Below are 26554 nucleotides of genomic sequence, written 5' to 3' on the forward strand. Positions count from 1 at the left end.
TATTATAGAGATTTTATTTTTTATTTATATATAATAGTGATAAATATTTTTTATTTATATATTATAGTGATTTTTTATAATTTATATATTATAATAATTTTATTATTTATATTTAATAGTGATAAATATTATAGTGATTTTATTTTTTATTTATATATTATAGTGATTTTATTGTTTATTTATATATTATAGTGATTTTTTTTATTTATATATTATAATGATTTTTTTTATATATTTAATAGTGATAAATATTATAGTGATTTTATTTTTTATGTATATATAATAATGATAAGTATTATAAAATGTTTGTGAATAGTTATGAGTAGAGATTGAAGTGGGTTTGTGGGTCCCATTGAGAGTATTTTAAGTTGTTTAGTATGTGAAGTATTTTCAAAAGTACGAAAATACTTAGAAAGTGTTGAGGTACCTCCGTTACCCAAACACAGCCTAAAAGGAAGAAAAGTCCAAATGACCGAGTCTCTAAAAATGGCAAGACAGGCATGCACCGAAGATGTGGCATTCACACTTCTATGTAACTCAAAAGCTTTTTAAGCCTTTATGGACACTATTCTTGAGGCGGCAATAATAATTAAAGGAACCCACCTGAGATTTGACTATTTGATCAGGCCATCACTCAAACCTTTGTGTACAAACTATGCAAAACCCAGAAACATCTACATGACCGTCTATGTATATATATACCCCAATCCCCAGCTCTGCAAAATAAATCTCTCATCTTTCTTTCTTTCATCCATTCTTTCTTTGTTCATATGTGGGTTATCTTTTAGATCCATCTATCATGAGCAATATACCAAGATCTCTTACAGATTCCTCTCTGACCCTCTCCAATCTAGCCATCTCTGCATCTGATCCTTGGCCTTTCTCTTTTGTTTGCTCATAACCTTCCCACAAAAGCCAATTCAGTAACCAGAGCTTGTTCAGTAAAAAAATCAGGTTTTTTTTCGCTGGGTTTTAATGGGGATTGGTGTAGACAGAAACCACCTGAATTTCCACATCCATATGCCGCACCTCCATTTTCAGCACCAGCATCTGCATGAGAAGAAGGAAATGAAAGACATCCCAAAGGGGTGTTTGGCAATCTTGGTGGGTCAAGGTGAGGAGCAAGAAAGGTTCGTTATACCTGTGATCTACATCAACCATCCACTCTTCATGCAGCTGTTGAAGGAAGCTGAGGAAGAGTTTGGGTTTGATCAGAAGGGTCCCATCACAATCCCTTGCCATGTGGAGGAGTTCCGCACCGTCCAGGGCATGATTGATGGAGATAAATGGCAGCACCACCACCACCACCACCACCACCAACACCATCACCACCATCATGTTTGGTGTTTTAGGGTTTGATCATTGATGCATCATGATATGATGTTGCGGTCATGTTTTCTGATCTGTTTCTTTCTCTCTCTCTTAATTATTTCTGCAGTTTTTCTAGAATACGTACCTATATATGGAATATTGATGATGAAGAAAAATCTGATCATAAGATTAATTTGTTCTTGTTTTGGGTATATTTAATTTGGATGGAGCCTTAACAAAATTATAAGAAGAAAATCACATTTGAAAGTTGTTTCCATTTTTTTGCTTTTTATCTTTAATTTACTCCTTTGAGTGCCCGAAGTTTTAATTGTTAATATGATCGAACACATGATATTGAAAACATAAAGTACTTGTTAGAGAGAGAGAGAGAGAGAGATAAACGTATAGAACACGTACGATTAATGGGGACTTGGAAAGAGGCGAAGGGTTTCCTTAGGGCCATTGAATTTAATTGCGTGTGCATGGTAGCCAGCTTGGGACTTTGAATTATATATGGATAAGATCAATGAAATATTCCCTTCAACCAAAAATAGAAATCCTGTTATAGCTTTTGTTTTGACATACTTTTCTCTTGTGATATGATTAATTACAAGTTGTTTGCTACCATTAATTACACGTAATCTGATGAGAGTACCGAATCATGATCTGTATTTTGAAAATAATTAAATATTATTTTTTTTTGGTTAGATTTTTAGATGGATTTGCATGCATTTTGCCTGGATGATTTGCTGCCCGACCGACATCTTGATGAACAGTCAAAAACCTCAAAAAGCTAGGACGTCGGGAAATTGCTCGATTGATTGTTGAAGAAAGAAATAAACTTCGATCTGTCATGATGATGATGATGATCCATTTGATTTTTCTTTTGTTTCCTTTTTCTTCCCAAAAAAATGATGATATTAATGCTGATGATCATGATGTAAATAATTCTTCGAACTCGTTGACATGATGTTCATGAGGCCTAAATTCCAATATCATTTCGTTGGAATTTCTCTTGTCATGTAGACTTATTTTATTTGACTTTTTCCATATTTGAAGAATAATTACTTTTCCTTTTTCCTTGTCTTTTCCTCCCTCTTTGACAAGTCTAGCTTAATCTACGAGGTTTGACTAGAAATTTTTTTTTTTTTTTTTTTTTTTTTACGAGGGGGGGGGCCGGTTCGAACTTAATTAGTTTTCCTATTTGAAGACCAGGTCTAATTATGTCATCTGCTTATATATATAGGTTATCCTATATTTTAGAATTATAAATTGTTATGTATCAGTCACTATTCACCTTCACATTTTATATTTGACGGTTTTTTTTTATCATAAAATGTAGAGTGTATAAGAGTGAATAGTAACTGATGAGAAGAATTAAAGATCATTATCTTGCTTATGTGTCCAAGGAAATCTTGATCTCCCTCTCAACCCTTTTTTAAGAAAAATGGATTCCTTTTTAAATAGGTGGGAATACATATGTCCATGGAATGTCTTTTTTTTTTTAAGTGGACAAAATAATTTAAACTTTTTTTAATTAAATAACCTTGCCCTTAGTGAGTTTGAAGAAAGATAAATTGCTAAAATTAGAAACATAATGAGCTATTAGTAAATTTATGAATAGACAAAGACTAAATTTGCAATTAAGCAAAAAAATATAAGGTATTTTGGAAAGGCCAAATAATTTGTGCAGGGTTCTTGCAACCAAATGTAGGAATCTCATTATTATTATACTCGAAATCTTATTATATTCTTAATCATTTCCAAACATCTTGTTATAAGTGTTGATATTGTGCGTAATTTACGAGATTTGGTAGGAAAGAATATTTATGTGAGTTCTTCTACTCAACAATTCTACATCACATACGTATTGAATATATATATATATATGGTGTAGGGCTACTAAATAGAAAATAATAAATATTTTAGATTTTAAGAAAAAAAAAAGCAAAGTATTTAAAACTTTAAAAAATAACATAGGCTTTTGCTATCGACACCACTAGATATGTAGGGGTAGTTGTGCAATATGTTATGAATACTGGGTTTTTCTAAAACTTACAAAAAATGATTAACTTAAAAAGAAAAATAACATTGGAGAAATGATATTTGTAATTTTAGGATAGATAAATAATATTTACAGTTTCAAAGTGTGAAAGTTCTGCGTATTTCGTTTTAAAAAATAGATAAATATAATATCTATATGAAAAAATATATTTTTTTAACTAATGAACTCTATTTTCTTTAAAGAAAATATGTAAGATTTATATATCTTAAAATTATATGTACCATTTAGACACCTTTATAAATGCAGGAGTAGTGCTACTATGCGACTCAAATTTGCCGACTTGGTGTGCCCCTAGTGCAAATTATACATTTTTTTTCTATTTTGCTTTTTATTTCAAAGTTTTTTAAAACATGTTTAAACATTTTTAAGAAATTAAAAAAAATATATTAATATATTAATAGTTATTTTTTAATTATTAAAAAATAAAAGAAAATACAGTGAAATTGAAATGATAAACGGAGAAAGTATAGTATCATTATTCATAGATGCTGGGTGGGTTGAGCAATCGATATGCCATGGGTAGGGTCAGGTTATTGGTGGTACTGGAGGAGTGGCAGACCTTGCAAGATCTACGTACCCATCTGGCCGCTAGGTACTGTGGGGTCAAGTGAAGTCATCAAAGGTGGAGCCTGGAAGTGGGTCATCTAGACCCACCCCATTTGCAAGATTTGCTTGTCCCCTAGCGAGACGGGAAAGCAATCTACTACCCCTTTCCCATCCTCTTTCTTCCCCTAAAAAGGGTGGGACAAGCATGCAAGTTGTTTTTCTTTTTTCTTTTTTTCCGAATCGAGCATGTTGCTGGTCGATATATATATATATAGCTCAGATTCAGAATCCTAACCCCTTTCCCATCTCTTTCTTCCCCTTTCCATCCTCTTTCTCACCTTTCTCATCCTATTCTCCAAGGCCCACCACCCACGACATGACTGTTTTTGGATCTCTGGATTTGGGATTGAATTTAGAGCATTGCTATTCATAAGCCCATACACCACACACCTTAATTTTTTTTATTTTTTTTTATTTTTTTAAAGTTTTTTTTGGTTTTATTATTCTTAAAATAATTGATTGAATTATTCTATTCATAATTCATATACCACATATTTGATAAGAGAATAAAATTAAAAAAATTATAAAAAGAATGGTGTGTGGTGTATGAGGCTTAGGAATAGAATTTTTCAAACTCTATAAGGTACTGACAGATGCAAGGTGTATATGGTGTAACATTGAGGAGGATATCAATCATGCATTCCTCTATTGTTCTAGACTCAAAACTGTTCTGTTTTCTCAACTAAGTTTCTTATAGAAAAATGCAGCACAAATAGACTTTGTCAAGTAATTCGAAGGAATAAAGCTGGGGAACTGGAAAAATTATTTTTATGTGCTTGGAGAATTTGGTATAGTAGAAACCAACTCATCTATGAGAATAAGAGGATAGATCCAAATCAAGCAGTAGACCATGTTCTCTCAGTTGCAAGTGAGTACAAGTTTGCAGTAGAAGAATAGAAAAAGGGAGTCAAATCTCACTGTGGTTGGATCCCTCCACCCATTGGTACTCTAAAGTTGAATGTTGATGGAGCCCTATTTCATGATCAAAATAGATCTGGTGTGGGAATGATTCTTCGAAATGAGATTGGCAAGGTGCTCCTTACAGCTAGCACACTCGAGCATGAGATCATTGATCCTATAGAAGTTGAACTTCTAGCTTTGCTAAGGGGTTTGCAGTTATGTTTTCCATTGGAAATTCATGAGCTTCAAGTAGAAAGTGATGCTTTGTTGGTTGTTAAAGAGCTTACAAAAGAGGAGTCGTCGATAACTATTGGGGGAAATCTAATATTTGAGATCAGGAATATGTTAAAAAGATGAAATAATCTTAGGAAAAGCCACTGTTTGGGAGCAGCCATTTTACACATCCTATGTGGCATCATCCTAATCATCCATCTGGAGAGAAGAAATTAGTAGATTGTAGTGTGTGCATTGTGTGCACCACTACAGTAGATGTTATATAGCACTACTCTAAAAAGATTTTTTAAAATTGTAGCACATCATAGAGGTCGCATGGCCAATACTGCAGCCGATTGTTTGGCAAAATATTCTTGGCATCTACATGACTTAATGGTTTGGTGGAACTCTTTTTCTGAGATTGTTTCATATATCATTGTGTAGTTATTTTCTGATGAATGAAGTTGTTTGCTTTGTTATCGAAAAAAAGCACAAATAAAAAAATAAAGTTGAGATAAAAAAAACTAACCCACGTGGACTATTTTAATATTTATCTCTGTACGTTACTAAATCAAAGAGTTGGTATGTTTATTATCTTGGTGAAAGCATGCTCAAGCTTGTTTCACAGTATAATCTGATATTTGATCAAAGAGCAGATAATTCATTATGGGAGTATAAATGAATGAATATATCAATGTCGATTATCTCAATCTTTATCGCCTCAAGAATCTCAATAGTAGATACTGTTTGCACAATATGTTTACAAAAGGTATACAACCAACCATCTTGGCCTTGCTGAAAGACAGACATTTTTTTACTCAAGTATCACTCAATTTCAACCCCCCTTCCAAGATATTCATCTTTACAGTATTTTTCGCCAACTCGGGGTGGTCGGAAGGAGGCAGTAACACAATTTCTGCTCAAAATTCTTTGTATATGCTATCAGTGTCTTGTGTTGCGCAACGTCACACCGTGTAAAAATTTAGTGTATCCAAGGAAGCTGAGTTTTCCGTCGGAGTTTCTGATCCAATCCTTGACTAAAGATAATGCTTGGGAACCCAAATTCAATTCCTGCATAAATATCTTGATAAGTTATGTGATTGTAAATGAAATCACTTAAATGAGATGCCAGAACCATTGAATTTATTAGATAACGATTCCTAGTTCTCAGTTTGGGGCATTCAGACCCCTCCCAATTTTATTCCTAGTTTGTAAAGAGGGGGGGAGTGTCTGGCTATTTTTTCTCTTAGGTTTTGTCTGGCAAGCTGCTGTATCATTATATCAACTTTCCTACAAGGTTGAGTGTCCATACCCGTGCCAGTTCCTCGACTGAAATCACCCGATTTCCTTCCTGTTCAAAGTATTCAAAAGCTGTATTTGCAATATCCTCCCATCCTTCAAGAGCCTCAAGCTGATACGGATTGATTGCAGCGGCACAAAACTCTTCAAAGTCCATTTGTTTATAAGAGAGCGGTTCCATCTTAAATTAGCCAATAATACAGTTAGCATAAGATATTTACATGAAAAACATTCACATCTACAAACCGAAAGAGAGAGTATAAACAGTTCTGACATCCATTGAATCCATGTTGCATTGAAGGCTATCTTTGTCAACATAAAACTCAAGCTAGCAATGGAAGAAGTAAAATGAACAGCTATGCGGGAAGAGGTAGAATTGTTTTCCAAGGCACCAGGCTGGCTATGCATAACTAACCCATCTCAAATTATGCTAGCACTCGCCAGCATCACATCATGCAAAAACTAATAGGGCATTTTACGCTAGCAGTACAAACTTAATAAGGAAAACAATCATATATGGAAAAACAATAAAGCTGAAATATGTAATCACATATTCCTTGTGCTAATGTGATTGTATTTGTCCTGCAATTAGCATAATGTCTTACCACATTTAAGATGTCCGGAACCCTAGACTCCCTCATGGCATCGGTGGAATTTCTCATGAGAGCCTGCACTTTTTCCACAAAAAATAGAAATGTGATGATGAAAACAAGAACGATAACATATACAGATAAAATTATACAACATGACTGACAATGAATTCATTGAACCAAAAGCTATATTACAACATATTACCATATCAAGAAATCTTACGTTCAGCAGGTTACTTAAATGTCATAAAGGAATTGAAGTATAAGGAAACACCCACTAACCGATCTAAAATTACTGATAGAGACGCATCCATTTCTTGGTTCCAATAGCTTGAATTGAGCTTTAAGGTACACGAGCTCATCTTCTCTTATAGCTTTTGAGAGAGCCTGCAATTATTACAAAAAACAAAAAAACAAAAAGATATATGAGAGGACCAGAATAAAGCAAAGTTAATATTTATTTATAAAGTTTTTTTCTTTCTTTGTGTATGGATGTGTGCGTTGGGGGGCGGAGGCAAGGAAGAAACCTATTTCCATAAACAAATGGTATGTGTTTCATCAATTACTAAATGGCAACTACCTTTAATGCTGCGCGTCTGAAAGGTGTAGCACGAACATATGACTTAACTAACTTGTAGATTAAAATATCAAGAGGCACCGCTCTGTTTTCATCACGTAGCCATGGATGAGCTGCAAATATAGAGTACATCATTATTTTCCATCAACAAGAAATAACTATCTGGGAAAACTTAAACAAATCATAGGAACACAAAAGTTATTCTGAGAGAGAGAGAGCGAGCGCTAAAGATTTTAACATTGACAGTTAAATTAAGGACATCTTCAATATATATCTTACTTAGAGCTTGAGCAGCAGTCATTCTTTTCCTATGGTCCTTATTCAGAAGCCTCTTAACAAAATCTTTAGCTTCTGGCGAAACCGCAGGCCAAGGTGAATCATCAAAATTAGGATCAGCCCTTAGCACAGAACGAAAGATTCCAGATTCAGTTCGTGCCCAGAAAGGTCTGCTTCCACATAACAATATATACGTTATGACGCCAATACTCCATAAATCTGCTTCAACATTGTATGATCTATGAAGCACTTCAGGTGCAACATAGTATGCACTGCCAACAATGTCATTGAGACGATGATCTGCACATGCACAAGAACTAGATATTCTGTGAAAACAATGTGAGCATGATACAAGGCAAACAATTATTGAATGACAGCAGGGAGAAAAGGAAAATTTGCAAAACAGTATTGAAAGCTAAGAGACAACCATAAATATTCTTGACAGAAAAATCTAATGTGTATAAAAATTTATTTAGTTAAATGCAATGAAATAATTGCAAAAATAAGATTATGAGATGAATCCCCACAGCATAGGCCCCATTTGAGTGACAAGAAAAGGAACTGTTTGAGAAGGCTTGAACCTCTAATTTAACCAACGAAGAGCAAGTATATAAAATGCAAAGATGTGAAAACAGAATAATTAGGACAACTGGTTTATATTTACATCATAGTAGTTCTTACTATGGTTTTATCCATCAGACCAAAAAATGAAAAATGTAGTATTAAGGATATGCGACTGTTACCTGGCCTAATAAAATCAGATAGACCAAAATCAATAACCTTCATTGGAGAATCCTCATCTCTGGTGACGAAAAGAAAATTCTGCTAGCAGTAAGCACATACAGAGTTATCACTGGAATTTGGAATAATAAATAAAAACACAAAAGGACATGCACATGCAAGGGTACAACCAATACATTTCAATTGAAAGAAAAGCAATATATCTGTTCTAATTGATTGCCAATACCATACCTCTGGCTTTAGATCACGATGCACAACACCTTGAAGATGACAAAAGGCCATTACATTCAAGATTTGCACGATAATTTTTTTAGCATCTTCCTCCATGTATCTTCCACCTCTACGTTGAAGAAGGCTTCATGAGGAATACCATAAACAAAATCATAGAAAACTAATGCAGACGTATTCGCCATGATTAGGACAAACACCTTTTTGTACAAAAGAAAATGAAGCTGTCCATTTTTACCTTGACAGAATTCTATCCAGTAGTTCTCCACCCTCGCACAATCTGGCAGGGAAAAGAAAATCTAAATGCTTAGAACAAACTTCTAAGATCGACAATACAAATAATATGCCTAGACTAAACCATCTAGATATTCTTCAAATCGACCAGAAAGCAAATTGTTGTCTCCAAGAAACAAGTCTTCTTATTTTAAGAACTTCAATGAGGGTATACATACTCCATAACCACGTAGACGTTGTTTGTGTCCTCGAAGGCATCATGAAATTTGACCAGATTGTTATGCCCAGATAATGCTTTTAAAATTTTCACTTCCCTGCGAACATCTTCAATCGCTATTGCCGTCGTCATCTGGCCCATAACAGTCTGTTAGTTACCAAAGCCCAGCGAAACCTGGAGGCTTATAAATCAATTAATTTTCATGACGCAGTAAATTGTGATACGATTTTGTCTCAACTACAAAAGCACAATTTTTTTTTTTGTTTTGACAAGTAACTACAAAAGCACAATTATAAGAATAACCAGAAAGTTAAAGAGAAAAGGCAAATTGTGAGTTGATTTTACACTTGACTCAAAAGTAAGAAAAAGCATCCACGACCACCCCCAGGCCCCAGCACATGAAGTTGATATCAATAAGTTCCTTCTAGCTAAAAATATTTCTTTTGAGTACTGTCACGTTACCATTAAGAACCTAGAGTCTTAACTAAACTCTACTGAAAAGTGAGTCAATGAAGCAACTAAAATCAGTCTCTTTTCCACAAAATCTTCCACAAAAGATCCAGAGACTAAATGCTATGGAATTCTATATAATTTTAATCCCACAGTCATTGCAGAGGTTATATAGTTACTGACACTAAAATCAGCACCCTTAATTTAAACTGAGCTCTTAAAATTCCCTGCTTCCAAGACTAAAAACGTCCAACTTGAGTTATACTGGTCTTGCCATCGGTCTAAAGGAGTCACGATTGTCTTCCAAGTTTGTCGAGGATGCGCCTTTAGGAAGTGCAACCATGTGTGCACCGCTTTCTTATTTTGAGCCAGTCAAATGTCTGATATGTTTGTCACTGACCATAAAGAAGGAAATGAAGTTTCCGTCAATCAACTCATTCGTAAAATACTTGTTCAAAGGTAGAGCATTTCTGACGGTTCAATCATTCTCAGCTCATCCCCTCCACTACCTAAAATCAACTTCCTTCGCTTATCTTAGCATTTTTTACTTTACCCAATCCCGCACAAAGACCAAATCATTTAAAAAGACCTCTACACCACAAACGGCAACTTCCATCCAAAAACCGAACCACATTTATTTTCCACCCTGTGAAAGTAAACCAAAAAGTGTAACTTGTTGCCCAGATAGTTCATGTTTTCTCCCACCGAATCCACTTCCCTCTGCAATGATTCATATGAAGGGACGTTCAGAGCACCCAAATCTTTTCGAGATACACGATTACGAACTAGAGGCGCTTAATTAATTAACTGAATACCGCCTCAACCTTCATTTCTTCTGTCATGTCTTCAAATCTCAAATCCAGTCTCAACACAACTTTTACTGTTGTTGTCGCTAAACCTTCACATCCCGACTTCACAGTAAACTCAAAAAAATTTAATAAAAACTAACTTATATTACTAATTTACTAAAAACTGACTTCAACCAAGTTAAAAAGTCAATACGGATGACAAAAAACACAACATATATACATACACAACAACCAACACACACCTTAGCTTTAGATACGATTTTCACAGCAACAGCCTGTCCTTTAAGCTCTCCTTTCTTTCCTTTTGCCCAACAAGTATGTCCAAAATGCCCTCGCCCCACCTCCTTACCCAGTTCGTACTTCGCCCCAAAGTTCTTCGCGTACCCGAAGCTCTTATCGAGCCTTCTCTCTCCTTCCCCATCTCCCCCTTCCTCCGGTATTGGCGTGGGACCGTCCACAGGCTTCGACGGGCCTCGCCGCCTCAGAATCGCCGCCATGATCGGCTTAGCCGGCGAAGGAGGGGGAAGCGGCCATCTGAACTTTCTTCCCGGCGTTCTCGCAGGGGATGGGGCCACTCCCGCTGGGAGGGGGCTCTGGAAGGGACTGGCAGAGAAGGAGTGCGCCGGCGTTGGCTTACCGGAGCGAGCATCCCCGGATTCGGAGTTTCCGGATGGTGATGGCAAGCTCTCTCGAGTCCCGGCAGTACGATCACGGGCGCTGGTGGTAACGTCGGTGTTGACGACGGAGACATTCTTGCTACAGCAATGGCCCATCGTTGATCTCAGAGTTTTAGAGTTTTTACAAGAAGTCAAAGATCCTGACGGTGAACAGAGGTTGCTGGAGTTTTCAGAAGTCTTCACAGGCGAGAGAGAGAGAGAAAGAGAGAGCGAGCGAAAGGGAGGAGGAACGGTGTTGAAAAGTCGAAAATGGAGCTATAAAATTTATAAAGCATTATTTGAAAGTTGGAAAGTGAAGCTAATGCGACAGGTAGCTCTCGGCATTTATGAGTGAAAGCCATTTCAATTTGTGGTTCTTTCTTAGGTTAGTAATATAATATTAATAACAACAATAATAAGACATAGTTAATTATATTTATAAATAAATATATATAGACACACTTCTTAATTTTTATAATATTATTATCGTAATACTTAATTCAATTTTAAATATATATTAATATTGCTCAATAAAAAAATTATAATTGTTACCTTGTTAATTTAGTTCAAATCAATTCTAAATATGGTTTTTTATATATATATTTATAGCAATGGTGGGTAAGATCTCCGTTTGAAATATGAGATGAGATGAGATGAGACAGTTTTAGATGAAAGTTGAAAGTTAAATAAAATATTATTAGAATATTATTATTGTTTCAAAATATGAAAAAATTAAATTATTTATTATATTTTATATAAAAATTTAAAAAAATTATAATAATAATATAAAATAAAACCGTTTTTATATTCGAACGGAGCCTTTTATAGCAATTTAAGGCTCATTTAGGTCTTTTATGTCAACAAACTTTTAGGTGAGTTACTAAATGCACAAAATTAAAAGTAGGCTAGACAATACAATGACAATGTGAGTAGGGGCAGTACTCTTGGGTTTTGTACGGAAAAAAAATAAGAGTCTCTACATAAATTTATAAAGAAAATTTACGGGTTGATATACCTTAATGTAGTATGTTAAAGTTATTCTATAATAAAATAAGTTTCATAATCTAATGAAATCACATTAAACTACGTCATTATATAAACTTATTTGTGTAAAGTTTACGTATAAACCAATGATTTCTTAAAAAAAACAAATGAATTTCTAATGATTTCAATTAAAAATCACATTTTCTAAACATAAAACTATTACAACTCGTAATTACATCTGTTAAATAAATAAAAAATTATTTTTAAATCGGTGTGTAGAATACAGTACTTAGTAAAGTACTTAAATGATATAATTTATTTTGAAAGATAGATTTTAAATTTTAATCTTATAAATAAAATATTTTTATTTAAGTGATGTGAATGGTGTACTCTACACACCACCTTGAGAATAAATTAACTCGGTTTGGTTAACTTTCAATATAAACATATTTTAGCCCTAAAATACAATTCATCTCTTGAAAAAAAAGAAGTAATCTAATCATTAATTGCTCGTAAATTTATTTATTTACGAATATGTGTTTTAATTTTTATTTATTTATTTAGTAATTAAAGAAGTATTTTTTAATGATATTGTAAATTTTTTATTTTTAAAAAAAATGTTTATGATAATTAAAAATATATATAAATAAAATAAAATAAAAAAATAAAATACGGGATATATTTTCAGACTATATTTCCGATTGTCTTAGCAGTTCTCTTTGACCAAATAAAAGTTGAAGTACATTTCCTCTAATTGCTTGTTAAGACTTCTCTCTCACTTTTTCTTTTCCAATTATTTTAAAGCAATCATTTGTATGTGGCACGTAATCTAATATATATCAAATAATGACGACTGATTTTGTGAAAGCTGGGTCAAGATTTTATAAACAAGTAATACTTCATATATCTTTAAAATACATTATTATTATTTATTATTTATTATTTTATTATTTTTTTATTACTATTGACAGAATACTTGAAAATATCTCACTGGTTAAACGCAACTTAAATATAAATATAGTCGTGCAAGTCTCGCAATTTTTTTTAAAAAAAAATAAATTCACCATGAAAAATTTGCTTTTTTACAAGAGTTCCAAATTTTTCCTATATATTTCAGATGGAGATACAGAGTTGCATATTTTAAGATTGTATAAATCTTTTTTCTTGCTAAATATATAAATTTTAAGATCAATACATAACGATCAAAACTCAGAAAATAATATGAAAAAAATTTTCTGACAAAAAAGTGTTTAACTAGTCCACATGGCATATTAATTTAATATCGAACAGGTCATGATATCAAATAATATAATTAACTTGGTATTATTTATCACTCAACTGAGACCTTACCAAATTAATATATATGTATATATAGGTGTATATATATTCTTTGAATCTCCATCTATGAAAATCTCCACGGCTTTGCTGGTCAAAATCTGTTGGCCATGTTCAATATATCAACTGTTCTGTCATCTTAATTTTAAATAAGCATTTGCTTGTCCATGTTCTCACATCTCTTTTGAAAAAAAAAATCCAAAAATTAGATTCAAAAATTAAATTTTTATATAAATTTTAAGCGTATCTTAATTTTTTTTAACAGACTGCACAAGATTTGTACACTTTTAAAACTATTCAAATCATTTACATCCATATATTCTTTAATTTCTTATTTGAGTAATACTACGCTGCCGTTCAGCAATGATCGCTAGGCTGCTATCTAGGCAAAATTCATTTTTTTATCAATATACTAATATTCATTTCCTTAATCAGTAAATAAAAAAAAATTAAATATATAAACGATCAAAATGAGAGGACATAATAACATTATTGTTCTTATTATTACCATTCTTTGGTATCTCATATATGATATTATGGCTGTGATGATTAATGGTGACAGGCTGTTTAGTGTGAGGATGAGACATAATTGTACCGATTGCTTGGTCAATTTGTATGGAGTAAGAAACGCGTTTTCTTTCTTTCTTTCTTTCCTTCTTGTTCATGTTGTTTTGCAGACTTGTGGGAAGTTTCATGCAGAAACCAATTCGTACCATCTCATCGTGTTTTTAGTGTAGTAGTCTCTCAAGATGGGGACAGGTTTGCCGTTGAACTTTATAAAGACTCACCTTGTAAACCTCTCTCCTTGAATCTATCGCTTCTACTTTTTGTTTATATTGTTGGAACTAAGGCATGTTTAGATCTGAATAAGTTGGAATGTTGTTAGTCGCGGCACCCATGTAGATTTAGGCCTAGTTTCGGTATTCAGGTATTCTCAGATGAAAAGTAATAATAAAATATTAAATATTTGATAATAATTCAGAATACCTCGCTACCCATACACATTTTTAGAGTAATGTTACATTTTATCATAAATTTTGTCCTTTTTAATCGCATGCTAATGCGAGTCATTATAAACTATTTTATATTAAAATGTGTTATATAATGATTTTAAATTATTTTAATTGTAACAATGATTAATCTTCTTAGAATAAAAACTGAGATATAATTAGGAATTTTCTTAATTATTATGGTAAGTATAATTAAAGACTATAAAATTTAAGATGAAAAATAATAAATATTCTGCAATTGACCGTCCAAGAGTTTGAGCTTAATGTTAAGGGTAGGTAACCAACCCAATGTCCGGGTGAAAAGGAAAGGAGAAGGGAGAAAAACGAAATGAGAATAAAAGCACACTTGGGAAGTTGTTTTGGGTTCTTTAGTTCATTGACTGTATTATTTTAGGTCAGAGGGATGACCATTTGACTTTCAAAAAGTTTCATTGTGCTTTTTTATTATTATTATTATTATTATTATTATAGTAAACTTAAGTTTTATTTAAAAAACAACCTTACAAATGACTATCAATGCAAATGACCTCAACAATGACATCAGGGAAAGATTCCCACCAAATATTAGTGTAAGTTACATTCCAAGCAAATTTTGCAAGCCTACAAGCAACTTCATTTGCTATCCTTCCAACATGCTAAATTTTATAGCTTCTAAATCTCTCCACCAACTCTCGAATGGCAAGGACATTGAATCTGCTGTGCATTGAAGCTCTTGCACCAATATCAGGGAATTGCTCTCTAATATGATATCTTTTATTCCCAAATAAACACTTAGTTGTAGGCCTTTGAGTATTGACAATAGTTCAATTTTGATTGGATCATTAACCTAATGTTCGTGTTAAGCAATATAGCTCAGTCTGTTGCTCAGTCAATGGAGCAATCACTGGACCCATCATTGGGCAAGTCAACATGGGATGATTTTGTTAATTCCTCTCCAGATACATAGTTCTTTCCTTTCACGAATTTTGTCCTACTGTATCACCTTATTTAGGACACGTCTGTACTTAGCATACTGTCAAATCTTTCCTTGTCTATAAAACTTCCTCGTAAATATATTTCTATAAATGGAACATGTAGAGAAGGGTGTACGTATTGATAGAGGACACTCTATTTTTGCCCAATCTTTCATGGTATCCAAAGCTATAGGCTAACACCCTTTCCTGCGTACATGTATACTTTCGCAAAATGTCTTCCTTGTCCATCACTTTTAATCCTCTGAACATCACACAATTGATTTCAGTACGGGTGGATAGAATGAATTATCTCAATTGGGTTTCTCAATTACTTTCGATTTTACAAAGTAATGACTTGCTGGGTTTCATGGATGGTACAGAGCCGTGCCCAGCAAAATTTCTTCCAGCCAACTCTGATGATAACGTTGGCGCTCAAGAAGTTAATCCGGCATTTCTTCTCTGGGACAAAGAAGGACCAGTTCGTCCTCAGCTGGCTGAATGCAAACGGTCTAGCTTGCATTATCCAACAAGTATTCCTCCCAGTCCCACTCCCGCATCAATTACCTGAAGCGGTAATTGCAATCTCTATCTCAGTGAGGAAACAGCTATGGAGAATACCTCTAGGATGCAAAGTTGTGGGCAAATCAACTTGCTACAGCAAGACAGCCCATAGAGGAGGACGATTTAATACATCATGTCCTCATTGGTTTGAATTCATCTTTTTCATCATTTTCGATTTCTATGGGTATTATTTGACGTGATAAATCAATGAGTTTTGAATATTTTTCATCTGAGCTTCTATCGTGTGAAATTCAAATTACAAGCCAGCAGCTTGTGCACGTCCCACAGCTACACGATGAGGGCACCTTTACTATGATGGCTCGTAAACTTGGTGGCCAGAAGAAGTAGAACAAACCCTTTTCACCCAGGGTCTCAAATCCTCCTGGACAAAATCAAAACCAAGGCCCTCCTCGGTTTCAAGGCAATTTTAATCAGCAAAAGAACAATCAAATCCAAGGGAATTTTCAGGCATTCAGAAATAATCAACCTCCAAACGGTAATACTCTTAATCCCTATGCTTGTCAAATCTGCCAGAAGGAAAACCACATTGCCTTGGATTGCTTTCATAGGTTTGATTATAGCTACCAAGGCCGTCATCCACCTGCTCAACTCACTGCCATGGTAGCTCACTCGAACTCTCTCCTCGAGGATAACACTTGGTTGGCTGATAGTGGGGCCAACAAACACATCACCAATGATAATGGTGATATGGCTTCTTTAGAACCTTATAACAGCTTAGACACCATGGCCTTGGGTAATGGCAATGGTCTACAAATTTCAAGCACGTGTTCCTTTACCTTAAACACCCCTTGCTCTAAACTTTCTCTCAACCGTGCCTTACATTGTCCAAAAGCCCTAACCAAATTATTATCTGTCAACCAGTTTTGTGTTGATAATGATTGCTATTTCATCCTAACCAGTTATTTATTTTTTGTTAAAGGACCGCAAAACGAGACACACACTCCTAGAAGGGCTGAGTGAAGGAGGATTATATCTCATTTGTTTATCTCATAGTTCCACAAATAAAAGTCGACCTCATGTTGCTCTTGTAGGAATCAAAACTTTCATTGATGTTTGGCATGCATGGCTTGGCCGTCCATCCCTACAAGTCACTAAGAGCGTCATCAATTCCTTTGGTCTTCCCATTTATGGAACAACTTAGTGTGATTTTATTTGTTCATCTTATAGGCTAGGAAAGAGTACTCAATTGCCCTGTGTTTTCTCGGACAAGGTATCTGAATTTCCTCTTGATTTTGTCCATTCAGATGTGTGGGTGTCACCAATTGTGTCTAATGGTGGGAGTCGTTATTATGTTTCCTTCATTGAAGATCATTGAAGATTCACTTGGTTGTACCCCATTGCTAATAAATTTGAAGTTTTTTCTTGTTTTGTTCATTTTAAACTGCTTGTTAAAAACTTACTTTCTTGCAAAATCAAGCAAATCCAAATTGAGAATAAGGGAGAGTACATGTCGGGGCAGTTCAAAAATTTCTTGACTTTATATGGAATTCATCATCGACTCACATGTCCTCATACGTCCCAACAGAACGGCATTGCCGAAAGAAAACATAGGCACATAATGGACATGGGACTGTCTATGCTAGCTTAATGTAATCTTCCTAAAACTTTTTGGGTGGATGTCTTTTCTACGACAGTTTTTCTTATAAATCGTCTCCCCACTGTTGTGTACAAAATAAATCTCCCTACCATGTTCTATTTGGAAAGACACCCGATTACACTAAAACTTGTGTGTTTAGCTGCGCTTGCTATCCCTTACTTCGTTCCTATGCTCAAGATAAATTAGCCTATAGAAGTAAAGTCTGCATTTTTCTAGGCTATTCATCTCAGCATAATTGGTACAAATGTTATGATCCTATATCAAAGAAAACTTACCTTTTTAGGCATGTTGTAGTTGATGAACACGTATAGCCCGTGAGTCCTCTGTCACTCAATCTTACATCAGTGCTATAACTGAACAAGTCCCTTACTCATCATACCCCAGTCTGGACCAACACAACCTACCACATCATCCATCCCAACACCATGACACTTAAACCTTTGGCCATACATCTAGCTGAACCATCTCATGACCTGCCTCTACAAAAGGCCTCTAAGTCTCTTCCTAACCCAACAACTACACAAGAGGCCATACATACTGAATCTCGCATAGTCACAAGATCCCAAATAGGTTCCTCACGCCCCAAGCAATACACGGACTATCATCTCTTCTATGCCTTTAAACATCCCATAAAGGCCCTACACACTGTGCTTGAAATTTCTGAACTATCATGCAACTCACGTGCTGTTGTTTCTAGTGATTGGCGCAGGGCAATGCAAGACGAGTATCAGGCCTTAATGGACAATGAAACCTGGGAGTTGGTTCCATGACCTCTGAATAGAAAGGTCATTCTAGTGCGCTGGGTCAGGGTGTACAAGGTTAAACAGACTTCATCTAGGGCCGTTGAACGGTATAATGCGAGGCTAGTTGCGAAGGGGTTTCACCAGGTTTCTGAGATCGATTTTTTCGAGACATTCAGTCCCGTTATAAAGCCAGCTACAGTTTGGATTGTGTTAGCACTTGCAGTACACTTTGGGTGGCAAATAAGCAATTAAATGTTTCTAATGCTTTTCTTAATGGACCTCTACAGGAGGAAGTTTATGTTGAACAACCATAGGGTTTTGCAAAGCTCGAATTTTCCATACCACGTTTGTTATCTTCGGAAGGCGCTTTATGACCTTAAACAGGCTCCTAGAGCATGGTACATGCAATTATCACAAAGCTTATTGTCATTGGGTTTCATTGCCTCACAGGTGGATACATCTAGGGATGTAACCGGTCCGGTCCGGTCCGGTTTTGGACAAAATCTAGGACCGAACCGATATGTACCGGTTTTGTATTTTTCAAAACTGATTACGCACCGGTTACCCTCCTAAACCGGTACTTCCGATTTTACCGGTTTCCGGTCCGGTTTTCCAATTTTTTTAAAATGTAAGTTTCACAATTTGTCATTATAAATTTGTTTATAAAAAAAAAAAAACTAATTTAAAAAATATTGTTTTATACTTTTATTATAAGTTATATATTAGTATTAGTTATAAACTATATATTTAATATTAGTATTAGTTATAAACTTTTAGTGATTTAGTATTAACATTTTATGTAATAATTTATAAATTATAATAAGAAATTATTTCATATATAAATATATATAATTATATATAAAACTTTCACATAAAAAATTATAATTATACATAATATATAAAACTTATATATATTAATATATATATATATAATATTTTGTATAAAACTTATATATGCAATAATATAAATATTTTTTTTTATCAATCGGTCCGGTTCGGTCCGGTCCGAAAAATCCTAAAACCGGAACCGGCCGGTTTTCACATTCTAAGAACCGGTTCCGGACCGGAACCGGTTCAAAACCGGTAAAACTGATCCAGTCCAGTCCGGTCCGGACCGGTTTTCCGATTTCAACTTATACCCCTAGATACATCTTTGTTCACTTATCACAAGCATGGCATACGCATCTACTTCCTTATCTATGTAGATGATCTGCTAGTTACTGGAAATGATTCAACGTTCATTGAAGCTCTAGTCACCAACATTAAGGCAGAATTCAAAATCAAATATTTGGGCTCCCTCAGTTATTTATTGGGAATAGAGGCAAGTCGTGATAGCACATGTTTGCATCTAAGGCAAACCAAGTATATCTTGGATATTTTGCACCGTAGTAGGATGGTGGGAGCAAAACCTTACAGTGCCCCTTGTGTATTTGGTCACAAGCTATCAGCTCTATCAAGTGATCCTCTTGAAAACATTGTTGAGTCTCAGCAGCTTGTGGGTGCACTCCAATATTGCACACTAACCAGGCCGGACATTGCATACACTGTGAACTAGTTGTGCCAACACCTTCATGTTCCAACCTTTGCACATTGGAATGCCGCGAAACGAGTCTTTCGGTATCTAAAGGGTATACTTGATCATGGTCTCTATTTTGCTCGAGGTGCACTTGATATTTGTACCTTTTGTGATGCTGATTAAGCCGGCAATCTAGATGATTGAAAATTAACTACAGGGTATGGTGTTTTCCTTGGTCTGTGTTTAATTGCATGGTGTGCTAAAAAATAATCAATGGTTTCCCGATCAAGTACAAAATCCGAATACCGTGCTCTTGCGATGATGGTGGCTGAATTATATTGGATTAGAATGGTGCTACATGATTTGTAGATTGTTCTTCCTAGCGTCCCTACTGTGTGGTGTGATAATGAAAGTGCACTTGCTCTTGCTGCAAATCCGATATTCCATGCACATACAAAACACATCGAGGTTGATTATTGTTTTATTCAAGAAAATGTAATTAATCGGAATGTTGTTTTCAATCACACCATCCGAAGATAAGATAGGCAATATTTTTACAAAGGATCTTCCCTCAAACCGCTTCCAGTTTTTCAAGTCCAAGCTTATAGTTCAAGAACCTCTGTTCGCTTGTTGGGGGGGTGTTAAGCAATATAGCTCAATCTGTTGCTCAGTCATTGGAGCCATCATCGAGCAAGTCAACATGAGATGATTTTGTTAATTCCTCTCCAGATAAATAATTCTTTCCTTTCATGAATTTTGTCCTACTGTATCACCTTATTTAGGACACGTCTATACTTAGCATACTGTCAAAGCTTTCCTTGTATATAAAACTTCCTTGTAAATATATTTCTATAAATTGAACATGTAGAAAAGGGTGTACATATTGATTGTAGCTCTGTTTTTGCTCAATCTTTTAGTACATTCCTACTTGCTACCATGATCATTGCCCCTCGATCATTTTTGAGAATAATCTCAGCAAACATAGCACCATCCACATTTACTTTCATAGTCTCTTGAGGTCGATGCTCCCATCGACAACCGCTCTTGTTCATCTTAAGTGCACTTCCTTTAAACTCTATATAGTTCTTCTACACAACAAGGGCATGATCAATTACTTGATTAGGTACCAAGATTTTATTCTCATAAACCAACTAATTTCTTTTATTCCAGCAACTCTATGCAATTATAAAGAATAGCTCCTTTTTGCTACATCTTTCATTGACCTGTCTAGCAATTTTTGTAAAATCTTGTTGAGAATCAATTAGTTGGAATGTAGGAAAATGTTTTTTCTAGCTGTTTTACAGTGTAGGACAAAATAAGCGAGCATGTGCAGTGTCTTCCTTCGCACCTTTACAAAGTTGGCAATTATCATCAGGTAATACATTCCTCTTCGTTAGGTTGTGTTTTGTTGGAAACCTATCTTTACAATCTCTCCAAGCAAATAGTTTCACCTTATTTGGGAACTACATTTTCCAAATCTCTTTCTATATGTGCAGCATTTGAACTCTCCCCATTCACCCTACCTGCCTTCTTATCTTTGAATATTCTATAGGCACTTCTAATACTAAGCATTCCATTGTGTTCTAGTGCCCATATTTGAGTATCTTTAGGGTAGGTTTGGAGGTGAGATGTGAATTTTGTGTTTTGTTTTGAAATTTAAAATATTATGTTTTAATATTATTATTGTTTTGGGATTTGAAAAATGTGTATTGGGATTTGAAAAAGTTGAATTGTTTATTATATTTTGTATAGAAATTTGAAAAATGTATAATGATAAGATGAGATGAGATGAGAATTTTATGTTTTATCTTGTATTCCAAACCTATCCTTAGACTCTCTTGGACTTAGTATAATTTTTAAAACCTCAATTGCTACAGCTAGAGTTAGCAAGGTTCTCCCTTTCTCCACATCCCATCATTTAGTCTAAGCACCTATAAAGTTATCAACAATTTCAAGTGATATCCATGGTATCCCCTTCCCTCAAATTATGTTGTAAGTTTCTAATCCTAAGAATCCAGTAATTAGTTCATATTTTGATAGATTGCTCATTTCGCACTCTCCACCTACATCCAAGGGCCAATTTTTTTTCACCTCCCAAATGCCTCTCCAAATATAGGAAGGATTGTGACCCAATCTTGAGTCTAAGAAAGTCCTCATAAAAAGTATTTAGTCTTGAATTTACTGTGTAGGAGCGTGGACTTTTCTTTCATTATTCTCCATCCCTGTTTACCCAGAAAGGCATCATTAAAATTTCTAAGACTTTTGAACCCCATTCCCCCAACATGTTTTGGCTCACACATTTTCTTCCAACTGACTTAGTGGATTTTGTATTCTTATTGTTTCTATCCCCATTAGAATTTAGCCATAATTTGCTCCAGTTCATTACAAAAAATTCCTAATAACTTAAAATAACTCATAGAATAAGTAGGGATTGAAAGAGTCATTGACTTGATTAACACCTCTCTTCCTCCTTGAGATAGTAGCCTCTCTTTCCGGTTTTGAAGTTTCTGCCACACATGCTTGATGTCTGAGAATGCCTTAATTTTTGCTTGACCAACCAACGATGGCAATTCTAAATACTTATCATATTCTTTGTGCTTGTTTTTAATTAAAGAGTTATAGGCCTTATAGTAAAGTTATTATTAAAATAAAACCAGTAATTATTTGCAATTCATGACTTACAACAGGTACTATTGAAAACATGCAGCAGGCCAATAGAAAATGAGTATGATTTAAGAAATTTAGACAAATTGTGTAGTGGAAACGTAAAAAATAGTGCATATTTTTGTTTCGTTTGTATAATCACAAAGTAAAGATAAATTATTTGTACAAATTCCAAATTGACAAATTCCGTACAAATCTTTGTAAGAAAGTAGACTTCATCTTAAAATATTATAAAAAAATTATTCTTTATTAGTGAGATTCACTTTTTTATATGCATGCAACTCGGTTGTTTTCAAGAAACTTCTCAACTTATCTCATCTCATCTAATAATTACAATTCTTTCAAATTCTCATACAAAATAAAATAAATAATTCAACTTTTTCAAATCTTAAAACAAAAATAATATTAAAAAAATATATTCTAACAATATTTTATTCAACTTTCAACTTTTATCTCAACTCATCTCATCTCATCTGTAAAAACAAACAAGGCAACTCGTCCATCTTTATAAGCCCTCTAGCCGAACGCGGCTTTAACTTGATTTTTGACTCATAGTAGGCTAGACTTTCTTGATTTATTTATAGGTGTTGTAACACCCCGTATTTTAGTATATTTTTATTGAAAGATTATTTTTATTTTATTCAAAAATTATTCTCTTGTTTTAAAATTATTAGATTTTAATTGGATTATTTTTAGGATTTTTAATTGGTGAAAATTAATTTTTATGTGCTTTCTTAATATTTATTTATTGTTGTGCATTTAAATTATTTTTCATATTTAATTAATTACTGTGGGATTTCATTATTTCAATTTGACTTTACCATTACGTTTAAATTATTTTATTTAACTTGAGATTTTGAAATCGTTTCCGTTGGATCATTTTTGTGACCCAAGTTATGAGGATTGGACCTCATTTCTTTTCCCTCCATTTTTCTTTCCTCTCCTTTTCTTTTCTCTTTCTTTTCTTTTCCCCTTATTTCTCCTTCGGCCTTCTCTCCCGCGCGCGACCCAGCCTCTCTCCCTCTCCCCGTGCATTTCTTTCGTCCGCCTTGCCCACCGCCACCGCGCCGCCGTGACTTGCACCGCCCGACCCACCGTCTTCCCCACCCACCGGCGACCTTCCCCCTTCGATCTCAGCCTCCCTTGCGTTGCCGTTAGCCTCCACGCGCACCATAAGGCCGCAGCACCTCTTGTGCTCGCGCGCCGCCGTCGCACCACCATTGGCCACCAACTTCACACCACTTCATCCTCGACCTCTTGGCAACCCATTGGACCCAACCTCACCTCCGATCCGTCACCGGTGAAGCACAACCAACCACATTTCCGTTTTGGATATTTTTTGCCTTAAACCACTCTTTGTGCCGCCACCCACGGCCAACCTTCACCACCACTAGCTTCACCGACATCCCTAAGTCCTACCCTATCATTTTTTGGTCTTCTTTTGTCTCCGTTGAAAAGTGGGTATCTGTGACCCACGGCCACAGTGTATTTTACACTGTTCTGCAACTGTTTTTCCACTTCTTGCAGCTTCGTGATCCTTCGAAAATTGCTAAATAGCACTGTAAGTATTTTCCAAAGAATTCTTATGAATTTAATGTATTTTTGCACTAACACATTTCACTATATTTGAACTGTTGATTGGTTTTGCCGGACTGAGTCCGAGGAGTACGGGAGTCGGATGGATTGGTGATTGGAGTTGTTTGGTTGGATTTGATTGAATTAGTTATTGATGGTTATTGATTAGTGTCGGTACATGTACATTTCATGATATCATGCATGATTATGTTTGTAAAGGAAAACTGGGTTTTCGTGTATTGCATTCATGTTCATGTGTTTATGAAAACTGGATTTTCATATGAGAATGGAATTCGGGTGCGTGTGTATCACGACCCGAAGCCGAGATGGGGCATTATCTCGATGGAGCTCCTCTGGTTACTCAGGAGCGGAATATACTGAGTAACGTCCCCTGGATTGTCGCCGGGTGACAATGGGATCGAACGAGAGATTCGTGCCGACTCCGTGGTCCTTCTGCTGGCGGGGACTAGAGGATGTCTGGCCATGAACGCGCTGGGCGCGGAACTGGGCATCGCTACGAAGCCAGTACTTGCGGATGATCCCTAGGGGAGATCATGGTGCATAGGGTAATAACGGATTAATTGGCTATTTTCTGGAAAAATAGTGTGTGTTGGATTTTGTGTAAATCATTTTCTGGGAAAATGTTTTACGAATTATTTTTGGGCCAAATGAGATTTTGGCGTGTGTTGGAAAATTATCATTTTCGGGGAAAATGATGTTTTGAGGAAAATGCATATTTCATCATATGCATGCATGTTGGTTGCATTAAATACATTTTATTCCTGAGGATTATTTGGGTTATACTTATGCGGTACTATTCTGTAGTAACGCAGATTTTGATGCAGATGAAGAGGATGAGGGTGAGCCTGAGGAGTCGGCTCTGCCCGAGGAGTGATTTGGGATCACTCATTTGTATTTTGGGACATATGTTAAACTTTATTTTGGGATGACTGTATAACTTTTTAAACCCTTTTACTGATATTTAAATTGTATAACTTCTGGTACTTAGTAGACTTAATTATCCGCTGTGTTGTTATTGTATACTGTCGCATGTACACACACTTGGCACTTTCGTTGGGATGTGTGACCGTGTTGTCATCATCCCGGCGTCTCGATTCCTGTGTTTCCTTACTTGGGGGTCGGGGCGCCACAAGTGTAATGTTATATACAAGTCTAAGACATAAGGTCGTACAATCCCTTTAGAAAAAAGTACACCTCACTTTGAAAAGACTATGAAAAAATCATTCTTTTTTTTTTACAATAGAGTTCACTATTTTTTAAAAAATACTGCTACTTGTATACCCTAAACCTACACAGTTTTCCATATGGGTGATACCCGCATGGTGAGGGGCGGGAGGTACCCTCTCCCACACCCCCGCATGCGGTGTCCCTCTCCATGCAGGGGCGGGGCGGCCGACCCTTAATTTTCCATTCATAAGAATTTAACATTTAATGTATCATCAAGAATTGCGATCTCTTGTGAATATGTATAATCAAGAAATATAATGAAGGGATAAGTCTTACATACGAGGCGATAGTGGGCTTCAACTATTAAATTGGTTATTTTGCATCATCAGGTAAGGTACCGTTTGGATAATGACTTGAGATCAAATAAGTTGAGATAAAAGTTAAAAATTAAATAAAATATTATTATAATATTATTTTTTAATATTATTATTATTTTGAGATTTGAAAAGGTTGAATTGTTTATTATATTTTGTGTGAAAATTTAAGAAAGTTGTAATAATTAGATGAGATGAAATATTTTTTATATCCATAAGGAGCTAAAAGTTGCTTTTTTTTTCCTTTGATTCCCATCATTTTTTTTTTTTTCAAATGATAATTTTGAAGCAATTAAAAACACTATACTTCACATGGGTGTGGGAGCTTTTTCCGTTGCACGAGGGATGATAGGTTTTGATTCGATATTCCTTATGGTTTCCGGATTCAATGTTTCAAATCGTTTGGGCGTTGTTTCGACGTTGAAATGAGTTGGAAAATTTGTAATAATAATGAAATAATATGTGAATAGTAATAAAATAATTTAAATTAAGATATCTTGTAGACTTTTGGAAAATGAAAGACAAAATATGAATAAAAATATTAAAATATTCTTAAAATATAATTTTTGTTTTAAAATTTAAAAAAGTTGAATTTTTTTTATTTTGTTTAGAAGTTTAGAAAAGTTGTAATAAATAGCTAATGATTAAATAAAAACTGAAAATTTGAAAATTTGAAATTGAAAAGTCCATGTGTTTGAGTGGTGTTTATATATTAAAATGAGATAAGATAAGATATCTGTAAATAGTCGTGAAATAATTTGAGTTAAGATGTTTTATTGAGTTTTGAAAAATGAGAAATAAAAAGTTGAATAAAAATATTAAGTTAAAATAACATTAGAATATAATTTTTATTCTAGGATT

General features: G+C 34.7%; 2 protein-coding genes across 3 annotated transcripts; one reads left to right on the forward strand and one right to left on the reverse strand.

Moving 5' to 3' along the window:
• The first annotated feature begins 606 nt into the window (after nucleotides 1–606).
• LOC108992270 (auxin-responsive protein SAUR32-like) lies at nucleotides 607–1466 on the forward strand. The gene has a single exon (XM_018966777.2). The coding sequence runs from the start codon at nucleotides 976–978 to the stop codon at nucleotides 1357–1359; it is 384 nt and encodes a 127-aa protein (XP_018822322.1). The 5' UTR covers nucleotides 607–975; the 3' UTR covers nucleotides 1360–1466.
• A 4269-nt stretch (nucleotides 1467–5735) lies between these two features.
• LOC108992296 (CDPK-related kinase 4-like) lies at nucleotides 5736–11461 on the reverse strand. 2 transcript variants are annotated; one of them, XM_018966826.2, is made up of 11 exons: nucleotides 10759–11459; nucleotides 9259–9389; nucleotides 9045–9086; nucleotides 8810–8918; nucleotides 8581–8659; nucleotides 7841–8137; nucleotides 7565–7674; nucleotides 7267–7371; nucleotides 7000–7062; nucleotides 6408–6575; nucleotides 5736–6166 (listed from the first exon to the last, which is right to left on the reverse strand). In XM_018966826.2, exons 1-11 carry the CDS (start codon nucleotides 11287–11289, stop codon nucleotides 6038–6040), a joined length of 1764 nt encoding a protein of 587 aa, XP_018822371.1. In that variant the 5' UTR covers nucleotides 11290–11459; the 3' UTR covers nucleotides 5736–6037. The 2 variants fall into 2 exon arrangements, with proteins under 2 accessions (XP_018822371.1, XP_018822370.1); XM_018966825.2 differs by having other exon boundaries at nucleotides 5749–6166; nucleotides 8810–8933; nucleotides 10759–11461.
• Nucleotides 11462–26554: the final 15093 nt, after the last annotated feature.

Source organism: Juglans regia, chromosome 13, assembly GCF_001411555.2.
Source record: "Juglans regia cultivar Chandler chromosome 13, Walnut 2.0, whole genome shotgun sequence".
NCBI lineage: Eukaryota > Viridiplantae > Streptophyta > Magnoliopsida > Fagales > Juglandaceae > Juglans > Juglans regia.

What these genes read in the sequence shown, in the direction of transcription:
- LOC108992270 (XM_018966777.2), top strand. Translation starts at nt 976, where the DNA reads ATGGGGATTGGTGTAGACAGAAACCACCTGAATTTCCACATCCATATG.
- LOC108992296 (XM_018966825.2), bottom strand. Translation starts at nt 11,289, where the DNA reads ATGGGCCATTGCTGTAGCAAGAATGTCTCCGTCGTCAACACCGACGTT. An exon ending in GACTGCTGCTCAAGCTCTAA is followed by an intron (nt 7,675 to 7,840) that starts GTAAGATATATA and finishes CTATATTTGCAG; the next exon opens with CTCATCCATGGCTACGTGAT. An exon ending in TCAGACGCGCAGCATTAAAG is followed by an intron (nt 7,372 to 7,564) that starts GTAGTTGCCATT and finishes TAATAATTGCAG; the next exon opens with GCTCTCTCAAAAGCTATAAG.